At 39.4% G+C, this 27,152-nt stretch overlaps 1 protein-coding gene across 1 annotated transcript in view; it reads left to right on the top strand.

Moving 5' to 3' along the window:
• The window catches only part of ATP8A2 (ATPase phospholipid transporting 8A2), a 431,635-nt gene that overhangs the window by 96,026 nt on the left and 308,457 nt on the right, over window positions 1–27,152 (top strand). The window contains exon 7 of the mRNA XM_081299456.1: window positions 14,754–14,926. Within this exon, the coding sequence (XP_081155582.1) occupies window positions 14,754–14,926 (173 nt within the window). The remainder of the gene's footprint in view (window positions 1–14,753; window positions 14,927–27,152) is intronic.

The following is a 27,152-nucleotide window of genomic DNA, read 5'->3' as shown; positions in this document are numbered from 1 at the left end:
ATGAAGGTTATCAAGTCATTTTCCAAGTCAATCACCCCTGATATAGCCCCTCACAGGGCATCCATTCCACAGGCCACCCATCTTGAGCTCTCTGCTCCTGTGAAGTCTTCAGTCCTGCCTTTCCCTTAGTCCAGACCTGTGAGTGTCGGCAGAGTCTCCCAACTGGATTCCCAGCTTCCCATTTCTGTCTTCTTTAAGCCATCCTTTCATTCTGTAAAGATTCAGATATATTCCATAGCCAAGATCTGTGCTGGGCCATGAGGATGCGCCAGTTAAAGAGTCAGCCAAGAAATCCCTGGTCCCCAGGAACTGATATTCTAGTGGGGAGGGCAGGCAGTGGGCAGAAGACATAAGGAAATGGTATAGAAGGTGGAACATGGTAACTGCCCCAGAGAATAAAGGAGGAGGCGGAAATGAGGAGCTTGCATGGGCGAGTGTGATTTTACACAGTGAGAGGGCTTCCCTGAGAAGGTGACATCAGGGAAGAGGGTGTTGTAGTGGGCCAGGTCGGGAGGCAAGTGACTGTGTCCTGGTGAGATATAGTCAGGATCTGGATGCATTTCTAAGGCAGAGGTGACATGGTTCACTGGTGGATTGAATATATGAGGTGTGAGAGAAAGGAAGAAGAATGACCTGAATATTTTTGGCGTAAGCACCTGGAAGGACGGAGTTGTTCTGAATTAACAGGGAAGAAAGTGTCCACTGTCATGTCCTCATGGTTGATGTTCTGTAATCGTCCCAAGTAGGGGACAGCAGGCTGAGAGGGAGGGAACCAGGAGCTCAGTTTGAGACATCGTTTCTTGGGATGCCTCATTACACAACTACGCAGAGGGCGGGTTAGGTGGTTGGATGTTTGGGGCTGGAGTTTGGGATGGCGCTTATACTCAGTCTTAACACATAGTTGGTATTTAAGTCAGACCCAATGAGATCTGTAAAGACACAAAGAGGAAGGTCTTTGGACTGAGCTGTGAAACTCTTTTCTTATAGAATTTGGAGATGCAGATTTCTTACACCAGCCTCTTTGCCTTGTGGCCCCAGCCTACCTTTCCAGTGCTCTAGTGTTGCTTCCACATGTGTCGGGGGGCAAGCATGATCATCAAGCAGCAGATGGAGAGACATTTCCTTTGCTGGCAGGCCCTTTTGTGCATCCACATGTCTCCACCACTTTCCTTGTGTTACTCCCTTTTAAAAGCAGACTCAGTTATAAACTAACCTCCGTCATGCTGGTAGTATCCTTCTGCTGCTGACTCCTCCCTGTTAGTATTCCTTTCTTTCATTTATATGGTCATTCTTCTTCTTCTTCTTTTTTTTAAACAGTCCTCTATCATAGCACTTATCCTGCTTTAATTTTTATTTTTGTGTCCCTGGTAGAAGGTGATACCCTTGAGGATGCAGGGTAGAGTGGGCAGGGGGTTATCTATCTTTACAACCCAGATCTTGGAGTATCACCTACATGGAACAGCCTTGTAAATGTTTGTGGGCCTGAGAAATTGTTCCCTAAGATTTACAAACGTGATTTTGGAGATACACACACACACACACACACACACACACACAAACACACACATATTTGTGTGTGGTGCTAGGGATCAAACCCAGGGCCTGTGCATGCGAGGCAAGCACTCTACCAACTGAGTTATATCCCCAGCCCTGGATATATATCTTTTTAAAACCATACATGCATATATATACACATACATGTATATACAAATTTATATATATTTTTGTGTGTATATACACACACAAGCATAGGTATGAACGTATATATGTGAACACCTGGAGGGTAGATGAATACTGACCTTTCAGGTACTTATAACAAAAATATCAAAGTCACTCTTCCTTTGTCTTGCACCTATCTGCATTTCATATAGATAGCTGATAAATATTTTTATATATTTTATGAAAAGTATGTTTTCCCCAGAATAATTTTTCCTCTGGTCTCTCAAGCATTTTAGTACTGAGTCTTGGAAACCCAAAGATATGTATAGGAAGAAGGAAGTTTTCCTAGGGACTCGAGAAGTCACTAATTCCTTTCAATTTATTGGCTATCCTAGTCAAAGTTTTAAATAGTAGAGTTCACACTTTATTTTTCCTTATAGAAATGCCTTATGGAAATGTGTGTGTGTGTGTGTGTGTGTGTGTGTGTGTATTTTGAATGTGTTCATATGTGTTTGTGTGTACATATATTAGAAGATAAATTCTCTACACAAAGCAATTTTTAAAAGCTTATTCCTAGGAAGTCCTTATTCTTATGGATATATATTGTGTGTATGTGTGTGTGCACACACATGCGTTACTGGGGATTAAACTCAGTGGTGCCCTTCCACTGAACTATATCCCCAGCCCTTTTGTTTTTTTTAGACACAGTCTCACTAAGTTGTCTAGGCTGGCCTCAAACTTGTGATCCTGTCTCACCCTCCCAAGCGGCTAGGATTACAGGTGTGTTCCACCATGTGTGGTCCCTTTTTGTTTTTTGTATAGAACATACAAAAATTTAAATTACTAGTTTAATTTTGGAGATTGAGCCTTCCATACACTAGGTGGAATAAAGAATCTGACACTGTGCCTGTGTTGGAAACAGCCCATGACAGCCCTGAAGGGAAACTGTGTAGAGTCCTCGAGAGACCTGACTTTTAGATGACTTTTGTTCCAAGAGAGATTTAAAAATACAGTGCTCACAAGGTAAGCAGGTGCAGGAATACAATTACCTGTATCTCTAGACCCAAATCTACATCTGCCTTGATAGTATGTGTTCCACTTTTATTGGAGAAGCAGGTACAGAGGAACAAGCAACACATACCTAATAGCCAGTGAGACGTGGCGTCCCAGTATCAAGGAGGTGCTAGGTGGGAGATGGGTGCACAACTATTTATTAGAGATGAGCAGACCATTGTCTTGCAGGCATGTGGACCCAGGACTCCCAGGTACTGTAATTTTTCAAAAGAAGCTGGCTATCAGAGTTTTCATGAGGAATCTCCTGCCTTTGTATGATTATATTTGCAGGATTATATTTCCTAGCCACTGAAATGTTCAGAAAGTGCCTTTCATGCACCTCAGCATACGTGATACTTTTGCCCTTGAGTCAGAATGAGCTGACCTCAGGGAGGCTCCTGCTTCCTAAACCCTACTTAAGTTTCCTCTGTGGCCCTTACCGCTCGTGGCATCATGTCCTGTATTAGTTTCATAGGATCTGTGTCCTAACTAACCTTGAGAGCAGGACCCTGCCATCAGCACCCTAATACATTGCATTAGGTATTATAAATCATCTAGAGATGATTTAAAGGATACAGGTGGATGTGCATAGGTTCTGTGTGAATAGTACTCCTTTGTATACCAGGGTCGTGGGCATCTGTGGAGGATTGGGGAGGGGACCCTGATCTAATCCCCTGAGAATACAACAAGAGGACTTTATTTCTGATTTTAAATGTCGTGACCACATAAACAGGAACTGCTTGTGTTCCCATGATCAGCATTCCATAACCATTTACTGAATATATAAGTGGACTCCCAAGCTAACGTCTCAAATACTTTTCAAAATTTCAATAGAAGGCCATTGTTACAACACAGACACAGAAGGAGAGGCCCAAGCAGAGGACAGCATGTGACCCATGGCCACTGGAGCAGTTGCTCTGCCAATGGTCAGGAGTTCAGGAAGCAGCAAATTCTCCCAAAATAAGGACTGGCAAGCGTTTTTTTTCAGCTTGTCCTATTTGCTGGGTGATTTGTTTGTTTGCTTTTTTCACCTAGGGGGAGTGGTAAGGAAACAGCCAGAAATGGTTTCTTTTTCTTTTCTTCAGCCATCACTGATTAAGAGGTTATATAATCCACAAAGTGACAGCTGCTGGATATTTAGTTGGAATTTACAAATGTTGACCATGGGTGTGGAGGTCGCATAGCAGTGTCCCTAGAGAGCAGCCCCAGGCTCCAGGCCTTCCCAACCCCCACCCTTCCATGGGGCTTCCACCATCTTGCTAGGACAGAGTTTGCCACCAAGTTGAAATTCAGCATCCTCTGATCCCAGTCACCTACTCCCCAGCTCTCCTCCAGTCCTCTGTGTTCCTTTTCTAGTAATTGGCTTCCTTTATCCACCTGGCCAGGTGTTTACTACCTATCCCATTTCCTCCCTTGTCCTCTGACCATTGCCCCAACACTGTTTATTTGTTTTCTTAAATATGTTTTCTGGGTTTTGTCTCTTACCACAACTGTCAGCATCAGAAGTGTTTTCAACTGATCTGTGGTCTTATTTCAGTCTGTCTTCTGCATTGTGAGCTGGACATCTGCAAATGAAAATCTGAGTGTGGTATTTTTTTGTGTGTGTGTGTGTGTGTGTATGTGTATATATATATATAAAAGGCTTTGCAGGTCCCCTGTAGGCTCTGGGATGAATCCACATTTCACCCTGGCCTGCCAGGATCCCCCCCCTCTGGCACCTTCCTACCTCCAGCCTGTGATTCCATCTCCTTACAGACCTCAGATATTTGCTGCCTGACCATGCCAGACATGCAGTGATTTCCGGCTCTTCTGTACCTTTGTCTATGTCATTCTTTCACCCTGGGGCTCTCCAGGCCCTAACATTTTGTGCACATAATAGGCCCTTACTGGCTAAAGATTAATTCTAGGATTTTTTCCTCCTTGCTTTATAGTGTAAACTTCCATCTCCATGATCTTGATTCCTTGCCAGTCTGTGTGGAGAAAAGAATGTGAAGTGTTCCAGCCTGCCCCAAAGCCTGCCCTCACCTCCCCTGGTTAGTTATTGCTTCTGCACAACCAGGGGAGCCTCTGGCCAGGAATCTGTGTCTGGGGGACTCTGTCTTCACTTTGTCTTCAGTGCCAGGGTCTCCTGGAGAGATGGGACTTTTTCTATACCTTTTGTTTATTTTTTTTAGATTTAAAAAAAAATTTCAAATAGTTTGTATATAACAAGTTATGCTACTGCCTTTACCATCAGGAAACTTATTTGAAAAGTACAGTCATCTCCCTGTGTCTGCAGGATCCACATATGAGGTTTCAGCAAACTATGGTTTGAAAATATTTGGGGAAAAAATTGTGTCTGTACTGAACATGTACAGACTTTTTTTTCTTGTCAATATTCCCTAAACAATACAATATAGCAAGTGTTCCTATAGCATTTATATTGTATTAGCTGTTATAAATCATCTGGAGATGATTTAAAGTATACAGGGGGATGTGCATAGGTTTTGTGTGACTAGTAGTACTCCATTCTATACCAGGAACATGGGCATCTGTGGGGGATCGGGGAGAGGGACCCTGATCTAATCCCCTGAGAATACAATAGGGTGACTTTGTTTCCAATTTTAAATGTGGTGACCACATAAACATGAAGTATTTTCCTAACATAGCCAAGGATTTGTGTCCATTTGTTCTTTGTTCTCATATAACTCTCTCTGTACCCCAGCTCCTGCAGGTTCAAGAAACACTGAGGAGGTACCATTAGCAGGTGCTGCCTAGCACTGGGCCCATATCAACTGGGCTGCAGCCTGGAAGCCTGTGGGTGGCAGCCTATCCACAGCCCTTTTTGTCCTGTGCCTTGGCCTCAGTAGATACCAAATGTGAGCCTTTGCTCCCACGTTCTCCACGTGGCTTTCATCTGTCCCTTCTCTGCCTGATTGCACAGCCTGCACCTGCCACACGTGCATTTGGAAAACTTTAATGATCTTCGTTCACCATTTTGCTTTCAGAATTTTTTTGTAACCATTTCATCTGCTCTTTGCAGAAGGCTAAATGCAGTTGGGGCACATTATAATCCCTCTGGGAGCTGAGGAGCCTTGAGGAGTAGTGAGTGCACTGGCTCTGTCTTTGAAATATTAAAAAGTGTTTTAATCCCCAAGGGTTAGGAAATTAAATAATTATGTTAAGGTACCTATTTCATTTTCTTTGATAGCATCAAAAAGTCAGCATGTTTTTTAAGAAACTGGTTCATCGTAAAGCAGAAAAGGGTGTCAAGCATTGAAATGACTGTGGACCTTATGATGTGCTGCTTGGGATGATATGGCAGATATTCACATTTGTCCTGGTGAGCCAAATGTAGATCTTAATGAGATTAGTAATGCTTTATTAAAGTTTACCTGACCTACTTAATCACCTGCTTCATTAAAAGCACCCTGCAAACTGTAGTGGTCTAGAAATTAATCTCGGCAGTAGTTTCTCTTTTAATTAATAAATTCAGTCCCTATTGTGTTTCCTTTGAGCCCTTGAAAATTCCTCTAAGAATCAAGGAGGCTTGAGAAATAGTGCAGTGACTGCATCATTGACATGTTGAAGTTAGAAATTTTAATCCTAAAAGGTTAGGAAATTAAGTAAGTAGGCCTAAGTTCACAGTAAAATTATTCCTAGTAAATATGATGATACTAAATTAAGTAGTGATTCATTGTATCCCCAAAGTATACAGTGACTTCCAAACCCTGTCTGGGCAAACGTGTGACAAGCAACTGTTCCATGAAGTTAGGGAGGTCATTTATGTGTAGCTGAGTGATGGATCACAAGTGCTGATTTCACATTCCTTCTGAGGGAGGGACACTGAGAAGTCATTTTCGTACACAAAAAGATTTCTCTAAGAAGAATTCCACATTTTGAAATGTTTCAAAAAGGACCCATAGTTGAGATTCAAAGAGTAAAGGCTTCTTAAAGCATGTCAATTATTTTTGAGGTCTTGATATACATTGCTGTTCAAGAATATGTTTGTTTAGCCTGTGAAAGGATTCCTAGTACTAAAATAAAAATGTAGTTTTGAGGAAGAAAATAAATTAAACACATTAGGTTTGTTATTTGACAAGTTTTGAGAAGTAAAAAGAGGTACATTTTTAGGATTTTTTTTAACCTCAATAATTTGAGCTCTGTCAAAACTGCCAATCACACTTTCTTTCAATAAATAGTGGTGATTGATAGTTTTCAAACTCTCTAGTCTGTGAAGTACAAGCGAGTAAACAGTGATGCTTGCTCGTTAGCAGCCACTTCCTGAATCTCTCCTCTCATACTGTCTGGGATGCCTCTTTAGGAAAATGTGGCTCTTTTGGAGATTTGAGATGTAAAAAAGAAGAAACTAAAAAATGAGGTATCCCAATCACCCTGTCCATGGGTACAATTGTTAATTTCCCCCACAAAATTAAAATTGTCCCCAGTGTACCACTGAAATGATTTCTTAGTTGAAATTCTAGCAAGTAGAAATTCACTTAATTCAGAACACATTAAAAGAAGTTCTGTAATACATGTGGTAATTAAATTAGCTTGATGCATACATTCTGTAATATACATCATAGGTACGTCGTATAACATCTCTATGTATATGTATAATATACATATGTATTTCAAAACACCATGTACAATATACAGTTTTGTACATTAAAATGGAAACCTGAAAAAATATTCAACACTATTAGTCATTTAGAAAATGCATATTAAAGCCATTGACTCTAACCCTCCACACCTTCCAAGATGGCTAAAGTTAAAAAGACTGAACCTGCAAGTGTTGGTAAAGATGAAGGATTACTGGAAAACTCCCACGTGAGTGCTGGGAACTCAAAATGGCACAAGCAGTTTGGTAAACAGTCTTGCAGTTACTATAAAGTGAAACCTGCACTTGCCCTATATGTGTTTTTATATATATATATATATATATATATATATATATATATATATATATATATATATAAATCACTAGGTGATCTTCTATTTCTACCTAAGATAAATAAAAAGTATATATCTGTAAAAAGATGAGTACACAAATATTCATAGTAGAATTATTTGTAATATCCCCAAGTGTATAACAATGTATGAATGAATGAACAAATTGTAGTCCAAATTTGCAATTGGACTACTACTTAGCAACGAAAAGGAATGAACTCTTGGTATGTTCAGAAACAGGTGAACCTCAAAGCATTGAGCTAAGTGTTGGCTACTTGGAAGACACTACAAACTGTTCTATTTCTATAACATTCTAAAAGAGGCAGAACTATAGTAATAGAAGTCAGGAGCTTGGATGAGGGGAGGGGACTGCCTGCAGAGTGGCAAGAGAAAACTCTTTGGGGCAATGGAATATGTTCTACATCTTAATTGTGGTTAAAAAAAAATACTAATGAAGGGTATTATTGTGAATTCAGTAAATTGGGTTGATTTACTCTGAGACAGAATTTTTTATATGAAATAGAAACATTTTGTGGGAAGTAGGGATGACCCATACAGAAAAATATGAATTCAGGGAAGTAGAAGTAAAAGATGATCTTGAGAGTATCAGACAGGCGCCTGGGTGCTCACAGGCAAGAAGCCAAATACCTCTTTAAAATGTTGGGGTGATATCTCTAAGGTATCATTCTATCTTCCTTAGAATTATTAGTATTACAGGAAGTCCTTGACAGCATACTCATGAGTTATACTCCATGCATGCATAATATGTCAAAATACACTCTACTGTCATGTATATCAAAAAATAAATAAAAATAAGAGAAAGCATACACATGAAGTGAAGAATTCTCATGGGTTGGAGGAAAGCAAACACCCTAGCATGAGAGTACCAGCTCTACCTGCTACTAGCCACTCCTGTAGAGGCCATGTGCAATTCCTTTGAGGTCAGTTTTGTCAGCCTGATAGCTGACAAGGAGTTTGCTGTATAAGGGTTTTGAGTTAAGTTTTACAAACTTATGTTACACCCATTAAGTCCCCAAAATGGAATGGCATAGACAATATTAATGCTATCAAGAAGTTGGTGTGATGATACTAGAAGTGAAAATGATCATCAAAGAGAAAGAAAAGTGGCAGGAATATGATGGCTGCAGTTATCTGAGGTATGAGAAACTGAGCAGTGGGAATTATCTGAAGAATGGGAGGGGGCCATTGAGAGAAAAGATGCAGGGGACAGTCACCAAAGCACAGGAGTAATAGATGGGTAGTATGGGGGATGGGGAAGAAACACCAAAACTGAACCTGTGGTCTAGAGGACAGGCAGTCATTAGATACTCATTTGTACAAGGTTAATTCAGGAGCAGGGTATCTGCTCCTGAACTTGAAGACTAAGCCTGGTTTGGTCGAAGTTCTGCTAATGAAACTTGAACCAGCCTGGCTTTTGGCATGGTCAGCTCATAGCCTCTTGGAATTTGCAGAACATCAAAGTAAGGGCTGATGCAGCTGCTGCTACCCTGGCTTCTAAGAAATCCCTTAGGGCACTGCTGAGCTCACAGACAGTAAGGGCACCTGCCTTGACAGATTTCGGTGTTGCCAGAACTGTTTGATTTTGAAGAAAACTCCTGCCTTCTGCAAATTATTAGAAATGCATCCAGAAGTGTTCATCTCTTCTGTTTATGCTATTTGTATAATTTTATTTCAAACATGGGAGATGCAAAGGCCAGCACTGACCTCGTGATTAAAAATACAAGGTTTACTGTAGAACCCAAGTAGGAAAAAGTAGAATTTGCTCAGCATAGTTAAGGGGTCAGTCATAGGTTACATTCACTCACGTTGGCACTAAATTGTGTGTGTTTTTAATTGCAAAGGAAAATGAAATTGTAGAACATGAATGAACAGCTGGAAATATATAGTTTGATATTAACACCTAGAAGCCAAATTCAAATTAAGAATGTTGGAATATTTCTTATCTTTCTGGGAACGAAACCCCCAGCCTCAACTCCCTATTCCCCTCATAACAGCTAAGTCCATTGGAACTTTCAGTAATTGGTTTTTTATTAAAATAAGAGACTGCAGTATAAATTTTAGCAACTGGGCTAAATAGGCATTAACAGGCCCGGAGATCCAACCACAATTTGTAACATCGTTCCTCTGGGAAAATGGATTCTAAGTGCCCAATAACTACCTTACAAATAGACTTTTGAATCATAGTCCATTTGAGAATAAGGAACTGTTTGTGATAGTAATACCTCCCATTGGCTTGCTGGAGAAGTGCACAGAAGGGACCTATATTCCTCCTCACGTGTGTGGTGGACCTGGCTAGTCTGGGTTTGATCAAAGATTATTGCTGAGTGGGCATGGAAAGTGTAGGAATTAAAACCAAAGTAGAGGCTGGAGACAAGTCAAGGGTGGAGCTGGGAGGAGAGATCTGCAGAGGCTTCAGTGCTAGGAAAGGTTTTCAGTCTCTGAAGGAAAAGTGGGATTCTGAGCAGTTGAAGCGAAGACAGAACAGGATAAAAAGTAAGTTAGGAGTAGAGGAAGTTGAGGGTAAAAAGGCCAAGAGACGAGGAGTAAGAAGTGAGACTGATCAGTCATTTAAGGAGAATGTAAGGCAGTAAATGCCAGGAAGGTGAAGTAGTTCATAAGGAAGTTAAAAGATGCCCTCAGGACCCATAAATGATTTTTCCTAGATATTCCATGGCAAGATTTAGAATCAAGACGTCGACACATCAATTCATGTGCAAGTTCAACACATTTATTGAGCACCTGCCATGGGTTAACATGATTGGAGGTTGGCAAAAGGACTTTTCTTCTTTTTTTTTTTAATCTTCTCTCTCTCTCTGCATTTTGTATTGGTGTGTTGTAGTTGTACATATGGTGGAATTTGTTGTTGATTTTTGCACATGCACATAGTATAGCAATATAATATGGCCAACATCACTCCCCAGCACTTGCCCCCCTTTCCTCCTGGCCTCTCACTCGCTGGTCCATTTATTCAGACAAAGGGAGTTTCTGCCTTCATCGAATTTACAATTTAGTGTAATTCTAGCCAACCACAAAAATGAGCCAAAGCAGGCTAGGGTCTAATGGTGATGATAGATAGGAGATTATTATGTTTGCTTTATTTCATCCTTATTTTTTTGTGTTTGTCACATTGATTGTTCTGTTAGATTTTTAAGAGTAGACTGCATGAGACATGCATGCTTGGTATTCATTTTTCATCTTCACTGGAGCTTAGTAGCTACTCCAGTAACTATATCCTGGTTGGTGATTAAAATAGGTTTGACTCATGCAACTGCTTAATTGAATTAGCATGTGACTGCTTACTAATTGTTTGCCTGAGAAAACTATCAGTGTACTGTGTGAGGAAATCACTGCTCAACTGAATGTAAATGTCAATTTTTTTTATTACTCTAGCATAACTTAGTAAAGTTTGCCTTTCTATTTGCAAGTGGAGAGGGTGGCTCTACACTTTGTGATTCAACTCAGCCAGGGGGCCAGGGGGATCCTTCACTCTAACATGGGTCCCAGCACCAGGAGGCCTTGTCCTGCCCTTCTGTCCGCACTGCATTCGTGGCTGTGATGGTTTGGCGTGTCCTAAAGTTCCGTGTGTCGGTGACTTAGTCCCTAATGTAGCAGTCTCAGGGGGTGAAGCCTAATGAGAGGTGATTAGGTTATGAAGGCTCCACACATTGATCCAATTATAGAAGAACTTGGGGCTCCACATTTGATCTCCTGCTCTCTCTTTGGCTTTCTGCCATGGGGTAATCCATCAAGAAGATCCTCATCAGTCGTGGCCCCCTGATCTTGAACATTCCAGCCTCCACAGCCATGAATTGTGTTCTTTATAAATTTCCCTGTCTCAGGTAATCTGTGACAGCAGCACACAAGGAACTAAGACAGGGACTTTATGCATGTGTCTATAATGGCACTTACCATATTGTTCTAGAAGACTCAGTCCAGACAGTAAACACTGCTGCAACACTTACTGTGTATCCTCCCATTGCTGTGATCCCAAGTTGTGTCCTTTCTATGTACCCATGATAACAAAAATTGTGCTGCTTTACTAGTGGGCTCAAGAGCTTGACTTTTGTTTTTCTGAGCTCCAGCTGTTACAGTGAAATTTCAAGGGACTCTGTGGTTTAACTGATAGAAATTTATTCTTCATGATTCTGAGGGCTTGGAAGTCAAGATCAAGGTGAGGTCACTTTTTGCAGGTGACTGTCTTCTTGCTGTGTCTCGGTTGGGGAGAGAAGAAGATACCATAATCCCAGCATGAGGGCTCCACCCTTATGACCTAACCACCTCCTCATGACCCTCCTCCTAAAACCATCTCATTGGGAATTATGGATTTGATATAGGGATTTAGGGGGGACTAGAGTGCACTTTTTGTGGTTCAACCTGAAAATATCACACCCGTGGTTCTCTGGCTGTGGCTGGTTGTGAGATGGTAAAGGCTTTCAGGAAGAGTGGCTGGGTGGGTTTCTCTGTGTCTGTCCCTCCACCCCACTCAAGTTCCAGCTCTCTTTCAGTTCCTTCCCCTACACATTTGAGTGGTGGGTGGTACACCTCTCAGGAACATAGCTTTCTCAGTTACCATGTCTTTTTCTGTTTTGTATTACTGTTAACAGAAGACCACAGACTAGGTAAGTTACAAACAGTGAGGTTTATTTGATGAGTGGTTCTGGAAGCTGAGAAGACCAAGACTGAGGGACCACATCTAATGAGTGCTTTCTTGTTGTGTCATGCCATGGTACAAAGGCAAAAGAAGGTGAGAGGATTAGATAGAGAGAGAGAGACAGACAGAGAGACAGAGAGGAAGCACACACGTGTGCAGGAAAGGGCTAGACTAACTTTTATAACAAGCTCACTCTCACAATTATGATGATAGTGCATTTGTGAGGGATGAAGTCACAGCCCGTGAACTTTGGGGACACATTCGAGCTCTAGCACCCCATCTCTGACAGTCATCTTCCCAGCACTCAGACGTGCTCTGGTGACGCCTATTCACTCATATGGGTGAGGGGCCAGCGGTTCACAGTTGGGGCTTCCCCACTCCTCCTCGAGCCAAGGAAGGAAGGCTACTGGTGTCCACTGTGTCCTCAAGTGTGCTCCAGCAGTAGCCCCAAGCATAGAAGGTGACTTTCTAATGTGACTCTGCTCATGCAGTGTTCTCTAAAATAAGAGGGAGGGGGAGAGGGAGAGAGAGAGCCTGTGTGCAAGAGCTAGCTGACGGCAGTGGTCTCTGTAACTCAGGGACTTCTGTCCCTTGACTCCCCTGTTTGGATTCAGGTAGAGGACCATGGGGATGGCCAGAGAAGCTAAAAGCACTGGGCTGCCCTGAGATCTGCTTGCCTACAGGGTGACAAATCTGCCTACTGAGGTTCATCCCTTTGGTGACATATTTCTCAGGAGATTTTTTCAGTCCTCCATGCGTGGACCCCTGGCAGCACTGCCCAGACCTGTCCAAGTTCCCCAGGGAACACACCTAGGTGTCAAACTGGGATTTTCCTAAATGGAAGGAATTTTCTTCTCCCTACACAAATTCTAAAGAACAGGCTGTTTTCATGGATTAAGAGAATATAGACATTTTCAGGATGCTTATTGAGCTCAGAAATGCATAATTATCAATGCAAATATACAGTTTTATCTTAATTTTTAATAAAAGTATAACTTTTACCTCATGGTGCATTATTCTGTTTATTATTTGTCTATAATTACATCATTAATGAAGCATTATCAATGATTGCATTTATTTACTGTTGGAAATAGAATATATGTGTGTTTTACTTAATATAGGAAATTCTTAATGAAAAAATAGTAAGGAGAAGATGGGTTTTATTAAGTGTATTCTATATACCAAGTCCAGTGCCAGGTACTTATCATTGATTAGCTCATTTATTCATAACAAAAGTGCCATAATGTGTTCTTAACCCCATTTGATGCATGAGAAAGTTGCAGCTTAAAGAGGTTAAGTATCTTGCCCCACCCAAGGCCACAGAGGTACTAAGTGGAAGGTTGGGACTAGACCTCAGGCTGCATGGGTACAGTGCAGGGCTCTAGAAAGTGTCCTTCCAAAACACATCTTTCATTTTTGCCAAGTACAGAGGCTCATACCTGTAACCCCAGTGACTGAGACAGGAGGATGGCGAGTTCAAAGCCAGCCTCAGCAACGGTGAGGTGCTAAGCAACTCAGTGAGACCCTATCTCTAAATAAAATGCAAAATAGGGCTGGGGTTATGGCTCAGAGGTTGAGTGCCCCTGAGTTCAATCCCTGGTACCAAAAAAAAGTCTTTCTAGGAGAATGAATATTAAGACAATGGAAACTGTTTCTCACTTGGCAATAGCAGCTGATCCTCAACTGAACTGGAGGGAGCAAGATTCCTGTTTGTTAAACATATTTCTTTAAGATCATAATGCATGTTATTATTTGATAAGTTGCATGTAAATGTAACTTAATAACCAAAAGACCATTGTTTAGACAATAATTTCACTAGACTATTATACTTCAATAAACTTCAAATGGCATTTTTAATATTTGAGCCAGCTATCCTATTCATAGTTACATATTCCTTGGGATGATCAGAATATCTTTTTTCCCAATATTAATAATGTTTCTGTGCTTTAATTCCATGTGACAACAAGCACCACACCAGGGTGCTAATTTTGGCTGGTAGTAATGTTTTGTTAGGTTTTGGCAGTTTAATGTTATAGAGTTTGCCATTTGAGTTCTAATAATGCTATCTTTTTCCCTAAAAACATGTTTGTTCATATAGTTTCCTATTCTAGAGGCACAAAAGATAACATGTGTGTAAAGAGAGAAAGGCAGTCCTTAAATCTTTAGTAATTAAAGTTCCAGTGGAGAAGAGTTTGGATCCCTAGATCAGCTGTAGACTCAAGTAGAGTGGATTACTGTAAATATCAAATGAGTCTCACTATGAGCAAGTTTTTGCCCATCCCTAGAGGGCATTCCAACAAATTTTAATATTAGGATTTCTGAACTGTTTCTATATTTTACATTAGAATGGCATGTTCTCATTTCAAGGTCATTGCCTTTGAATTCTGTTTTGCCAATGCTAAACGCATAGTAACAATAATCCCCTCCATTCTTCTTTCAGGCCACTCGGGCAGCCATCACCCAACATTGCACAGACCTTGGAGATTTGCTGGGCAAGGAAAATGATGTGGCTCTAATCATCGATGGCCATACCCTCAAGTATGCCCTCTCCTTTGAAGTCCGGAGAAGCTTCCTCGATTTGGCGCTGTCTTGTAAAGCGGTCATATGCTGCAGGTGGGAATTTGCAGGCTGTGTCTAGTTTATGTCCTGACATGCCTGCATCCTGTGTGTCTGTAAAAGAAATTGGTGCAAGGGAGTTCTAGGTATCAAGTTTTACATATATAAAAAAAATAAGCAAAACAAAAATACAAGATTATCTTTAATTGTTGGTTCACAGGTTTTGCAGAAGGCAGTTGGTATCTTTTATGTTTTTGTTTTCTTTATTGCCTTCTGAGAAGACAAAAGAAGTAAGAATCAGAGGTTTAGGTCCTATTCACAACAGGGGAAATATTGAAAACATCTGCCTCAAGCCAGCATGAGAAGTTACCAGGGTCCCACCTCGTTGGCTCCTTGTTCTGAATGTGTGAACTTAACTCCCAAGGCTTGTGGGGCTTTGATACCTTTTCCCTAATGTTCAGTAAGTATTTTTTTGGTAATGAAGAACTCTGGTTGGGTTCATATGATACCAATTTTTGTGTTAAGATTCAACTCTGGTCTTTATTGATTCTTCGTGGAATCTGGGAAGGCTTTTTAGGGGGGACATTGATACGTTCCATGACTACTGGCTGTGTGGAGGTCCAGTTCTGATAGAGATTTAAAAGCCAGAATCATAAAGAAAATAAACTCCTAGAAAGATGAATGACCACCAAAGGCTAAGGACATGCAGATGGCAAGAAGGGTAGAGAGAAGTGATGGGAAACTTTTTTTTCCATGGTTTTCCCTTTGTGTCTATGGCATGAAGTTGCTGGCAGGGGCAGGCACCTGATTTCTATGAATTCCTCAACACTGGGTTGTTATTGTGCTGACCCTAGAGTCACAAGTCCAGGTGAGCGGGTCACGTCTGCCTGCCAACCGCCATGTTGGTAAGGAAGCGGCTTGTCAGTGGCTAGAAATGAGCAGCAGCACCAGAAACAGTGAGAAACAGCGTGGAAAAGTCTGCTGACCTGTGACTTGAAGACAAACATGCTAAAACCTTATAAAGTTTTTTTTTAAAGGGAAACCAGAACGCGTCCGTTTGGATTCTCAGGGGAGAGCCAGGAAAGCCTTAAGGCTTTACGGGAACATGCTCTTTTCTTGCCAGGTGCTTGATACTAAAGAAAAACATCTTTTTCCCCTTCTTGCTTTAGCTGTTTTCACGGTGTTTTGTGTGTCACATACGGCTGTATGCTTAAGGATATTGCAGGAAGGAGTTCAAACTGCAATTGGCACAGAAAGGGGAAATTTCAAATTAAATACTGTGACAGTCTACAAAATAGAAGCATTAATTGAAAAGGAGGAGAATCCAGGATGCTGCACTACTTTCTTGCTGTTGAGATATTTCTTGGCTGATCTCAAACTTCAGATTTAAAAAAAAAAAGCCTTAAAAAAAGCACTTATATATTTCATGTGTACACATTCATCAAGAATTTAAACCTAAGCTAATTTTACTATGTCACTTCAAACATGAGGTCAGTCTTAATTCTCCCTTTCTGTCTTTAAAACGTAGCCATGTAGGAGTTACCCCTTTCTCTAATTACAGAAGGAAAAAATAATAATTTTTTTTCAGAAAAGAGCTCTTCTGTAAAATAATTACACATTCTTTTAAATAGTCACTTTGGATTAGACAGAAGAGAATGAAGGAAGGGGAGGGGATATGGAGGTAGAAGGATAGTAGAATGAACCAGACATTATTACCCTGTGTGTGTGTGTGTGTGTGTGTGTATATATATATATATATATGACTACATGACCGGTGTGATGGTGTGATTCTACATCATGTACAACCAGAAGAATGAGAAGTTACACTCCCTTTATATACGATATATCAAAGTGTATTCTATTGTCATGTATAGCTAATTAGAACAAATTTTAAAAGAGATTGGTGAATGTTATACAAAAATGGGTACATACCTTTAAACTAAAATGATGCTTCAATCAGTAGAAAAAGGACCAATGCAAGATTCTGTTAAGTAGTTTACTGAAATTTGAATCGAACATTTTTGCTAAGTATATATTTTGGTACTTAAATATTTTCCATGTAGATAAAATCCTATAAAAGTCATAATACAGTCAGTGGGGTAGTTACTGATCAGTAATCTTATGCAGTTACCACTGTATAAGACAGGGATGTTGCCATTATTTGTGGAAGTGTAAACTGGTCAGTCAAAGAGGATTTTTGATTGTGAACTTGATATTTGTGTTGCACATTCTGAATGTCATAGAAGAATAGGCAAGATCTGGTCTTTGCCTTTAAGTGCAAATAATGAATTAGAGATTATGGTATTGGCCTTCTTTGAATCTCATGTATACCCTTGTCTCTTAAAGTCTGACCCTCAGTGAGGCTAGCATGCTCCATCTTTCCATCTTGCCTCATGCAATAGACTCTTTTGGTTCCTTTTGGCATTTGCTATTGGTGGTTCTTCCCTCCAGGGAGTTTCTCCTCTTTCTGTGACACCTCTCTTCTCCCTATTTATCTGTCTTCTTTACGACCTCTTTTTCTGGCAGCCTCTGATCCTCTCCTTTTCCTGCCCCATATGTGCATTCTATCTGTCTTTATGACCTTATCTGCCTTACACATTAATGATTCTCAAAACTGGCTTTATATAGAATCATCTGGAGAACCTTATAAAAAAAAGATTGTCCTCAAAAAGGTAAACGTAAGAGTACCTTATGATCAAACAATTTCATTCCTAGGTATACACTCCAACTAATTAAAATCAGGCCCTTAAATAAATACTTTTATGTGCATATTCATAGTAGCAAGTCTGTTTACCATACCCCAAAATTGGGAACAACCCAGATGCCCGTGATTTCATGAATGGATAAACAAAAATGGTATATCCATGCAATGGAATATTATTATAAAAAGAATTGAAGTAGTGATACATACTTCAGTATGGGTAAACCACAAAAGCATGCTTAGTGAAAGAAGCCAGTTTTTCTCACATGCACATGCATGCACACATACAAATACATACAAACACATACACACAAAGACCACATATTGTATGATTCCATTATATGAAATATTCAGAATAGGCAAATTCATAGAACCAGAGAGCAGGTTTGTAGTTGCTGGGGGCTTGGGGTGGGAGGAATGGAAATCATTGCTTAATTGGGTATAGGATTTCCTTTTGAGAATGATGAGGTATGGCAGGATTAGATGTAGGTGATGGGTATACAGCATTGTAATTATGCTAAATGCCATTGAATTTCTATACTTTAAAATGTTTAATTTTATCTTATGTGATTTTTACCTCAATAAAAATATAATGAATAAAATAATTAATCTATTTATATGAAAAGTATGTTGAGTAAAAAAATGTTCAAATGAAATGTTGGCTGAATGAAAATAAAAAGACTGATTGCCAGATGCTATCCCAGAGCAATTAAATCAGAACTCTAGGAATTTTACACACACCTGGTTGGTTCTGACTGGTATTCAAGATGGAGAGCAAGGACTTCTACAATCTGCTTATCCATTGTGGCCCCGTCAAAGTCTAGGACTTTTTTATACCTACATTCCCTGGGCACCGTAAATTCAAGACCTATCAGCAGAATTAGCCATCATCCTCCCACCTGCACCTGTCCACTCCTTACCTTTACTAATCTTTGAAGTTCACTGTCCCCTTGATGGCTCCACTCTCTTTTGCATTGCCAGAGCCTTTCAATAGCATCAGTAGGCATGACTGCATTGAATCGACACCAGAAATTCCACTCTTTGTATTTGTTGATCCACGATAAGCATTGTCTTTGTTTCTATAAATGAGGACTCAAAGGCCTCAGAAATTAAATTTTATTATCTTGCCCATGTCCTCAGCTCATAATGGAAGAAGTAGCATTCATCCTAGATCTGAACAATGTCAGAACCTGTGCTTACCCACTTGGCTGTGTGAGCTCATTCAGTCCCAAAAATACTCACAACTTCATCTTACAGTTTTTGCTTTTACCCTATATTCTTCAGACTGTAGAAAATGTTTAGACGTATTCAGCATAAAGTCTCACAGGATTCGTCATTCTCTAAAAGGATAGAAGGCATTTAGAAAATGTGTAAACCATTCCCAATATGTAAAAAAAAAAAAAAAAAAAAAAAAGAAAGAAAAAGAAAAAAATTTTCCTTCCTCATTCTCATTTTCCCTCTTTCTTTGAAGTCTTTATTTTTGTCAAAATGGAAATAAGTTTTGAAGCACAGACTACCAGAGGGGTGGACTTTGACCTTTTCAGAATATTCAGAAATCTTAAATGACTGTCTCATTAGGAAAAGGGTCATGAAAATATCATCAATGGCCCCCATGTAAGAAAGTCAGTGATGGTCCCTCCACAGTGCCCTGCAAGTACAGATGACTCTGTACTTGCCCCCAAGTGCTGCCTTGTTAGTGGATATGATTTACGGCTCCATGTCCCTGGACAGGAGAAGGAGTGGGAAGAAAACCCCACAGCAGGTACTTCCACTGCATGTGCAAATTAAGGGTTTCAGAAGGTATCATTTATTTTCTCTGATGTGTTTAGACTTCTGCCTCTCAGGATAGATTCAAAGATAAACATGCAAAAACATACTGTGATACCAAAGAATAAAGATGGTTGAGAGAAAAAGGCAACAGCCTCATGAAATGTTTTTAAAAAACTTTTTTGGGTTTATTTTTCTGACTCTTAAGAATGATTTATAACTCTTCCAAAAAAAAAGAGAGGGAGAAAATACAGATAAACAAGAAAAAAGAAATCAGCATTCACAATGTCGAAAACTAGTGATTTGCTGTTAAGAATTTGTGCTAAAATCTAGACCTCCTTCTGTAAAAATATTTTATTGAAAGAGGAGTTATATATGCAATATGTGCATATTGAAAAGTTATAAACAGTTTCTATGTCAAGTAGTAATATAAAATATTTTATAAAAGCTGATGTTGTAGGAAAACAGTCAAATCTATTTCTGGTTGATGCATGTTCAGGTCAATGACTTTTTTTTTTAATCATAAACAGTAGGTAAGTCTTTGCAAAGATACTTGATGATTTCCATAAAACAAGAATGGATTCATGGGTAAGCACCATAGAAATGTACAGCAGAATTTGCTCTCGTCATCTGAGAAAAGTGAAGTTATTTGACTTAGAGTAGGAGAGAGATGGCCCGAAGTTCCATACCTGCATGCTTCTCTCTTTGTAGAAGCTTAGGCTGGACTCTGAGCCCCAGCTGTAGTTCGTTAGCCTCACCAAGAAAGGGGAGCAGTTGAGAGACTATTTTATGACAGAAAATATGTGTCTAGAACACCCTCCCTTGCAAAGTTAGCAGCACAGATTGTCCTCCTGAATAAAACGGCCCAGCATTGTTAACCCCCTGACAGTGTCTCATTCCTATAGCTGGCTCAGTCTTCTACCCATGATCTGAGCTCAAACCTCTCATGCAGTCTGCATCCAAAACCCTGTACCTCTGTCCTACTTTAGACCACTTAGTGTAGCAAGAACTGGCTCTTCTGATTTAGTCTCTTCCCCATCTTAGCTCTTCATATTGATGAGGCATGATGGATAATAGGAATCAGAAGTTTGGGCATTTTATGTGTGGTATCGTTCAGCCTATGGATTATACACAGAATTATGTTAAAACAGAGTTCAGACAAGTAATTAGAATTGTACCACCAGTTGTGTTTTGGTTGGCCTCCATGTTGGTAGGGATCCAGTCACACACTTGCAAAAATAAAACTTTAGTTTCTTTCATTGTGATGTTTCAGCATCATGCATTTTCGGTGTAAGCCAGCTTCCTATGTTGACATTTTATTCCAGGGACCACTATTAAATTGTCGAGGCTGTAAGCCTTTCCTGGGTTATTTGTATTATGGCTTACCATATATTTGCACATTTGTTGATTAAATGCAATTACGGTAGGATTCATTTTCAGACAGATTTTTTCACTTGACTCTAAAAAGAATGCTATTATTTGAATGATTAAGGCAATTTTCTTTGGTCTTCACTGGCTTTCTCATTACTCTGTTGAGGATGAGTCTTCTCAAATGTAATGATTCTCCAGCAACATCTTGAATGAAAGCAATCTCTAAATTCCAAAAGTTTAAAAAAATGTATTTTCTACCTTTAGGTTTTACCACTATTTCTCTAGAATGCAGATTATCTTGTTAGACATTTTTTTAGTATATTAAAAAAGTAGCTCATTTGAACCATTGTAGGAGCCAGAATATGTTGATACTTTGGAGTATTAATCTCAAGTAGGAAAAGAAAATTACTTATAAGCAATTATTTCTGGTTTAAAAAATGAACAATAATAAGAAAACTTTTTGAAATTAGAGGTAATTTTGATGGTGACATGTTCAGAAATGAAGAGCTGTTTTCATTGTAAATAACTCTTGCAGAAAATCATTTCTACCAATCACTCAACAGATCAACTTTTAACTATTAAAAATTTCTGATGTTTTGATTACCCTCCAACTAAAAGTTATAATTGTTTTATTGGTTTTGTTTGGTTTGGTTTGGTGGTACTGGGGATGAAACCCAGGGCCTTATGCATACTAGTCAAGTACTTCACCACTGAGCCATACTTCCAGCACTAAAAGTTGTGTATTATCACTATATATAATTCTTTCAGGTGAGAAATAGAGAAAAATTAACCTGTCAATTTTTGTTGCTTATGTCCTGAACTGATAAAATTATTTGGTGAGGAGAGATATAGTTTATGGACAAATATTTACTGTAAGTTTGAAAATATAGGATATTTTTCTGTTAAAAAAATCTATAGGCAATCAAAACAAAAAGACTTATCTACCATGGGGCAGTTAATTAGGAGGTTTGATCTATAATAATATCCTGCATGTAATCGGGAATACATTTCTTAGATTTTTGTTGTTGTTTACACAGTTTTTATATCACTTTTCCTCAAGAGCAGATCCCCTTTTCTCTGTGGTTCTAAAACATGATTTACATGACAGAAATCCCCTTCAATTGATGGTCTCTCTGAACAGAAAGAAGCTCAGTTACAAACTGGGCTCTGGCCATAGCAAAGATCTTCCCTCTTTGGAAGCACTCTAAGAATCGCCGTCACAGGGTCTGCTTGAGTTCCTGTTGGTCTTCCGGGCTGCTCTCCACACATTGGGACCTATGTGAGATGTCGGAAGAGCTCACAGACACGTCACTTTTCAGGTTTTTTCCTTGTGTTTTTCCCCCTCCCTGAATTCATGAATGATTAATTCATTGGTGCTTGTCATTCTTGACAATCCTGCTTGCCAAATGAAACAGGGTGATATGAGGCCAAACTGTGGTCCAAAACTCTGAAGCAGAAGCTCATAATATTTGGCATCTTTCCTACAAGTAAAACAAACCAGAAAAAAATTTTTTTTAAAAGTCAAGCACAGAGCTTAATTAAACATGTGGACTATGTCATGAATATTTATACCCCCAGGTCTTGCCTTGTGATGGTATTTGTACTTAAAGTGCTTTTTCTTCTCTTTCCTGTGAAGTAGTTCAGAATGTGTTTCATTAATACAAGAAAGTGTTGTGTTAACTTTCATTAGGAAAAAAAAAACACCCCTTCTCCTGACAACGCGGACACCTTTCTGATTGAGAGGATGCAAAGTAGTTCATACATTAATTGGTCCCAGAGAAAATTATGTTTTCCATTTTCCTGTCTGTACATCTGACACTTTCCCTCATTTATCACCTCCTGAATTATCGATGCTTTCCTTTTCCTGGTTTTAACAGGCAGGACTCCTCCTATGACTTTGAAAACTGCGTGGCATACTCTATCCGGGAGCTTTGCCATCTTCCAGTTTGAAATGCATAGCTGGGTGCACTGCGCAAGAACCAGGCACTTGTCAGTTTTAAGCCTCTCTGATTCAATTTCTTACTTGTATAAAGGGGAAACAAATGACAAGAGAGGAACATTTAAGTCTTTCATTTCCCAGAGTTCTTGAAACTCTATTTATTTTTGGTCCCATCTAGGGTCACAAGTAAAGTGTCCACAGTTGCTATATCAGACTGATGCAGTTGACTAAAGTTGCCAAACTCTGGAAGCTTGTGCTGGATTTGAGTTTTATGATTGGCGATTTCTAAATTTTATTACCATTATCATCTGCAGAGCTACGCTGGGTCATCAGGGACTGAGAGAGTCTGCTGAATGATTTGGTTTCTGTTGTTTGTTAATCAATTGACTGAGCTGTGCCAGAGTTCCAGCATGTTGTTGTCTCTAGGGGTTTAGTTCCTGACAGGCCTGCAGATGAGAGGGAGGCAGACAGACTGAGAGACAGACAGACACCCCCTACCCTCATCGTCCTATCAAATTCTTGACACTTGGGTCATCTGAGAAAAACAGAGCAAGCATTTCTCCTCATTTTGAGCAAGTATTCATACTGGTGTCTTTCACCACTTGGACACACCAGTCTTTAAAGACCAAAGTAAATATACCAGCTCGAAGATAATCCTTTCACAAATATACAAGTGCCAAGTTAAAACCATCTGTCAATCGTTCGTGCATTTTTCCTTGCTCTAATTTGTTTTCATGGATGGGTGTTGTTTGAAGATGTTAGAGCTTGAGAAATTTCAAGTTCTGTGTTATCACAACATTGCATTTTTTTCAGATACTTGAACCTTAATTTCTCTTTATAAAATCATAGTGAATACATATTGATTTTTTTTCTGATACAGGAAATAACAGTAAGAAAATAGGACTTTCTATGTAGAAATATGAATATGTGAATATACATTTAAATTTAGTGTTTTTAAAATGCTGATGCTTCATATCATTATATTCCAATTACTAAACCTCAGAATAATGTAGTATTAAGGTTGAAGGGAATGAAATAGTTTTTTTAAAGGAAAAAAATAGTAGATGATGTTAACTTACTTTTCTCTTTTTTAGTTGACACATTATATTTGTACATGTTTGTGGAATATGGTACAATAATTTGATATATGTATACAATGTATAACAATCAAATTAGGATAATTTGCATTTCTATCTCAAACATTTATCACTTCTATGTCTTAAGAACCTTTGGATGCTTCTTTTCTAGTTATTTTAGAATATATCGTAAAATGTTACAGAATATAGGTATCTTACCATGCCATAGAGTGGAAGAACTAAGAGCTGGGGATGTGGATTAATGGTAAAGTGCTTGCCTAATGTGTATGAGGCCCTGGGTTTGATCCCCGGCCCCATATACACTAATAAATTTGCAAACAGAAAGGTAGAACTAATTATTCTTATATAACTATATTTTGGTACTCTTTATCTACCCTTCTTAGTCTCTGGTGACCACTATTCTATTCTATGAGATTGACATTCCCAGCTTCTACCAATGTAGTTCTGTGCTTGGCTTATTTCACTTAAAATGACGTTGCTGCAGATAACAGGATTTTAACCTTATTTATGGATGAATATACCATTTTGTTGTGTAAATATACTGTTATCTTTATCCACTCATCCATTGCTTCAGATTGTGTCAAGCTGAAGAGTTCTTTGGTTTAGCATTATTTAGAGAATGTTGTGGAGAAGGAGAGGACTCCTAAACATCTTGGGGGCCTATTTCAGCTCTGTATTGTCCTATGAAGTGTCTGATCATTATTTTTTGAAATGCCTTTGTTTCCATGTAGTTGAACAGGTGTTTGCCTTGCCCCTACTCAGCCCCTAGAATTGACTGGGCCCAAGGGTAGAAGCCTATTGATAAAGGTTATTGATTAAGGACTAGGGGCACAACCTTTGCTAGATGGGAGGTTCATCTGGTGAGAGGGGCAGTTAAGTTACATATGGTTACGTAGTTCATAATGTGAGGTCCCTGAATGGGAGCCTGGCTAGGGCCCAGAGATACAGCTGTCTAGTGAGGAACACTGTTAATAAAGTGATGCTCACCCTCAGTCACTGTGACCAGATCCTCTGTAAACACTGAGCATGTATCGCCTCAGAATCCATAAACAGGCTACAAAGAGATTTATACTTTAGAGAACTCAGGCACAGAAGATGAATGATATGACTCTGAGATCCTGTGCTATTGATGAATGGTTTTGAGGTTTGAATCCAAGTGGTCTCTTCTGGTTTGGATATTAAATGTCCCCCAAAGGCACAGATGCTAAAGGCTTGGTCCCCAGCTGATGGCACTGTTGGGAGATGGTGAAACTTTTAGGAGGTGAAGCCTAGTGGAATCACCAGCAGCTGCCAGGTGTTCAGTGCAGGTACAGGTAGGAATTGCTAAATCCATGTCCTCCCAGATACAGTCCGTCAGTCTTTCTGAGGCTGTAGAACATACCTCCTTATTTATTTATTTTATATGTAGCACTTATGAAATGTCCATTCGTAGTCAGTGCACGCTGTTGCAGAAGAAAAAAGAGAGAAGCAAAGACTCAAGATTACAGTCTCAGTCCTGGGCCAACTTGTTTTACTTCAGTTAGATGAATCCAACAGACTGATGTTTACTTTTCAGTTTATGAGCCAAGGTTTTTCAAGCAACCAGTGTTGTTCCCCATTAGAGAAGGATTCTTCCACTACTCTCTCATTTGCACAGAAGCCCAAGCATCTTCCTCTACTACTAGGTGTGGAGATGATCTTCACCGGTTAGTGCCTTGGAACCTGGGGAAGCCTTGTAGGAAATCTCTCTGTGAGGTGCACACTCAGGACAGGGGAAAATGTCAAAGGAGGTGAAGGATTCTCCTATAACTCAGTCCCTCTGGGAAGGTAACTGATATGTAAGGCTTTGAGTGAAGGCAGACTTTAAGCATTCTTGCCAAGTCATAGCCTATTTGGTGTAGGATCCATATGCTACTAATGGCAAGGCTGATCCTGTGGGTTTGCCAGAACTATGAGGACTCTAAAGGACCAGATGATACATGAGAAGAATCTAATTGTTCCTGCTCTTGCTTAGGGAGATATAATGAAAGCAAGAGCAATACTAAGCTTAGGTTTCCATACTGCTCAGGCTAATTAATAAACATCCTCACTGAAGTTATTTTTATTAGTCAAAGTCATATTAAGAGCTCTGAGTCTATGTATGTAAAAAGGTTGGAAGGTGTGGTTGGGGTGATGAGTGGGGAGAATTTCATGAGCAGGAGATAATAGCCTTTAAAATATGTCCTATAAAATATACCTGGAAATTCCTTGTTTAAAACCATGCCACTCCAGAAAAGTTATTTCATTTGATAAAAGCAGAAGTAAAGAATAATCTCATGGAACTGAAAATGGATTGCATTTAGTTTACAATGCCACATCTTCCATTAAGACTATCCTAAGATTAACTTGATTTATTTTGTCTTGAAATAAGTTTAGCAATTTAATCCTTAAAAATATAGATAGTGCTCATTGTGTTGAATCCCCCGCCCTTTCTCAAAAATGATGTATGCTTCTCTTTTACTAAATTTTTGGCTTTGTTAGACCATTCCATATTTCAGTTTTGATATAAGTTTTAAAAAGCAGAAACTGTTTCTTCTGTTTCCAAGTTGAAAGGCATTTTTACAATTCTGTGTAACAAATTTCATCATTTTTACTATGTCTGTTGTTTCTGATAGGACTAAGAGGCAAGTTTATTGGCTTAGAAATTTTTGCCAGTTCCTATGCATTATACCATCCAAATTTATTTTTATGGTTGTACCAAGGGATATTGATTTAGAACAAATTTATCTTAGCCTACTTTTCAAAATCTTAGACAGTCAGCATTATTCTTTGTTCTGCACCTTTTATGTAGAAATTACGTAGGAAAACGAAAAGTCTCTTGTGGCTCTGAACTGAGATTCTCAGTCAAGATTCTAGGGGAGTCCAATCTGAAATCTAGTACCTGTTAGTGATTCCCAAGTTTTTCTTTTATAACTTAGTACTTTTTCTGTGGCTCTTTTGCAAATCCAGATGTCTCTCAAGGATTATTCAAACGTAGCTCACGTTGTGTTTCTTGATGATTTTGAAATCTGTCTGTATATGTGCACAATGAGTATTGAGGATATGTTCCACAAAGATGTATCCTGCTGAACACTGTGCCATGGGTCCTGGGGATACAGTGGGCACCATGGATGCTAGAAGTGCATGTCCGGTCTCCATGGGGTCATAGTCTGGAAGAAGAATTATACAGAAAAATTTATATGGATTGGGGGCTGGGAATGAGGATCAGTGGTAGAGTGCTTCCTATCATGGGCAAGGCCCTGGGTTCCATCCCAGCACCACACACACACACACACAAGTTGCATGAGTATACAATTATGAATTTGGTATTTTTTGGTATTGACTCACTTGTATTTCAATATGTAAATACTTTAAACCGTGGGTACAATGAATTCTTAACAGTTAATAGCT

This window comes from Spermophilus citellus (assembly GCF_964194105.1).
Source record: "Spermophilus citellus genome assembly, chromosome: 1".
Classification (NCBI taxonomy): Eukaryota; Metazoa; Chordata; class Mammalia; order Rodentia; family Sciuridae; genus Spermophilus; species Spermophilus citellus.
Note: the sequence above shows the minus strand (reverse complement) of the source record. Positions and strands in the feature narration are given on the sequence as shown.